This window comes from Triticum dicoccoides, chromosome 7B (genome assembly GCF_002162155.2).
Source record: "Triticum dicoccoides isolate Atlit2015 ecotype Zavitan chromosome 7B, WEW_v2.0, whole genome shotgun sequence".
In the NCBI taxonomy this organism is placed as follows: Eukaryota; Viridiplantae; Streptophyta; class Magnoliopsida; order Poales; family Poaceae; genus Triticum; species Triticum dicoccoides.
Genome location: NC_041393.1, coordinates 15,749,064 through 15,749,918, shown reverse-complemented (window position 1 = coordinate 15,749,918; position 855 = coordinate 15,749,064). Strand labels below are relative to the sequence as shown.

Genomic DNA, 855 nt, shown 5'->3' with positions numbered 1-855 from the left:
GGGAGCGACCTGGAGAGGAGGGTGAGGACGAGGAAGGGCTTCCTGGCGATGACGCCGGCGAAGAGGGAGAAGGCGGGGCCCAGCGCGATGAGCGCGTAGCCCACCCCCGCCGCCACCGTCATCTGGGCTGGCCTCCCCTCGCCGCCGCGGAAGCCGCCTCCTTTTGGTCGGGCCGGCGACGGAAGGGCTGCCGGGGTCGAACAAGCGGTGGGGCCCGCCGCACCCGGGCGATTTACAGTATGTATAGTTTTTTTTGAGACAATTTACAGTATGTATAGTGAACGCGGTACTACCCACGACTTTTATTTTTCTTATTAAAAAACAACCTGACCGCAAAAGCAATATATTTGCAGATTTCATTGAGGCCAACTCCAGCGCACAACCCCAAACGGACGTTCGTTTTCTCCGGGTTATGTCTGTTTGGATAGAGCAATGTGGTTGTGTCCGAGTCTTTTCTGGGATGCGGTGGCTGTGAGCCGAACGCGCGGACGCATCCCCAAGCGCATCCTGCCCGCATACATTTTTTTTTCAAAACACATATCAACTGCAACTCGATACAACAGATAGTTCATAGCATAGATTGCAGATTTCATTAAGGCCAACTCCAGCGCACAACCCCAAATGGACGTTCGTTTTCCCCGGATTCTGTCCGTTTAGATAGAGCAATGGGGTCGTGTCCAGACCTTTTCTGGGATGCAGTGGCTGTGAGCTAAACGCGCGGGCGCATCCCCAACCGCATCCTGTCCGCATACAATTTTCTTTTCAAAACACATATCGGCTGCAACTCGATACAACAGATAGTTCATAGCATAGATTGCAGATTTCATTAAGGCCAACTCCAGCGCACAACCCTAA

General features: G+C 53.2%; 1 protein-coding gene across 1 annotated transcript in view; it reads right to left on the bottom strand.

Annotated features, from left to right (window-relative positions):
• Window positions 1-231, bottom strand: part of LOC119338986 (gamma-secretase subunit APH1-like) — a 3,453-nt gene extending 3,222 nt beyond the window's left edge. The window contains exon 1 of the mRNA XM_037611181.1: window positions 10-231. Within this exon, the coding sequence (XP_037467078.1) occupies window positions 10-122 (113 nt within the window). The 5' untranslated portion in view covers window positions 123-231. The remainder of the gene's footprint in view (window positions 1-9) is intronic.
• Window positions 232-855: the final 624 nt, after the last annotated feature.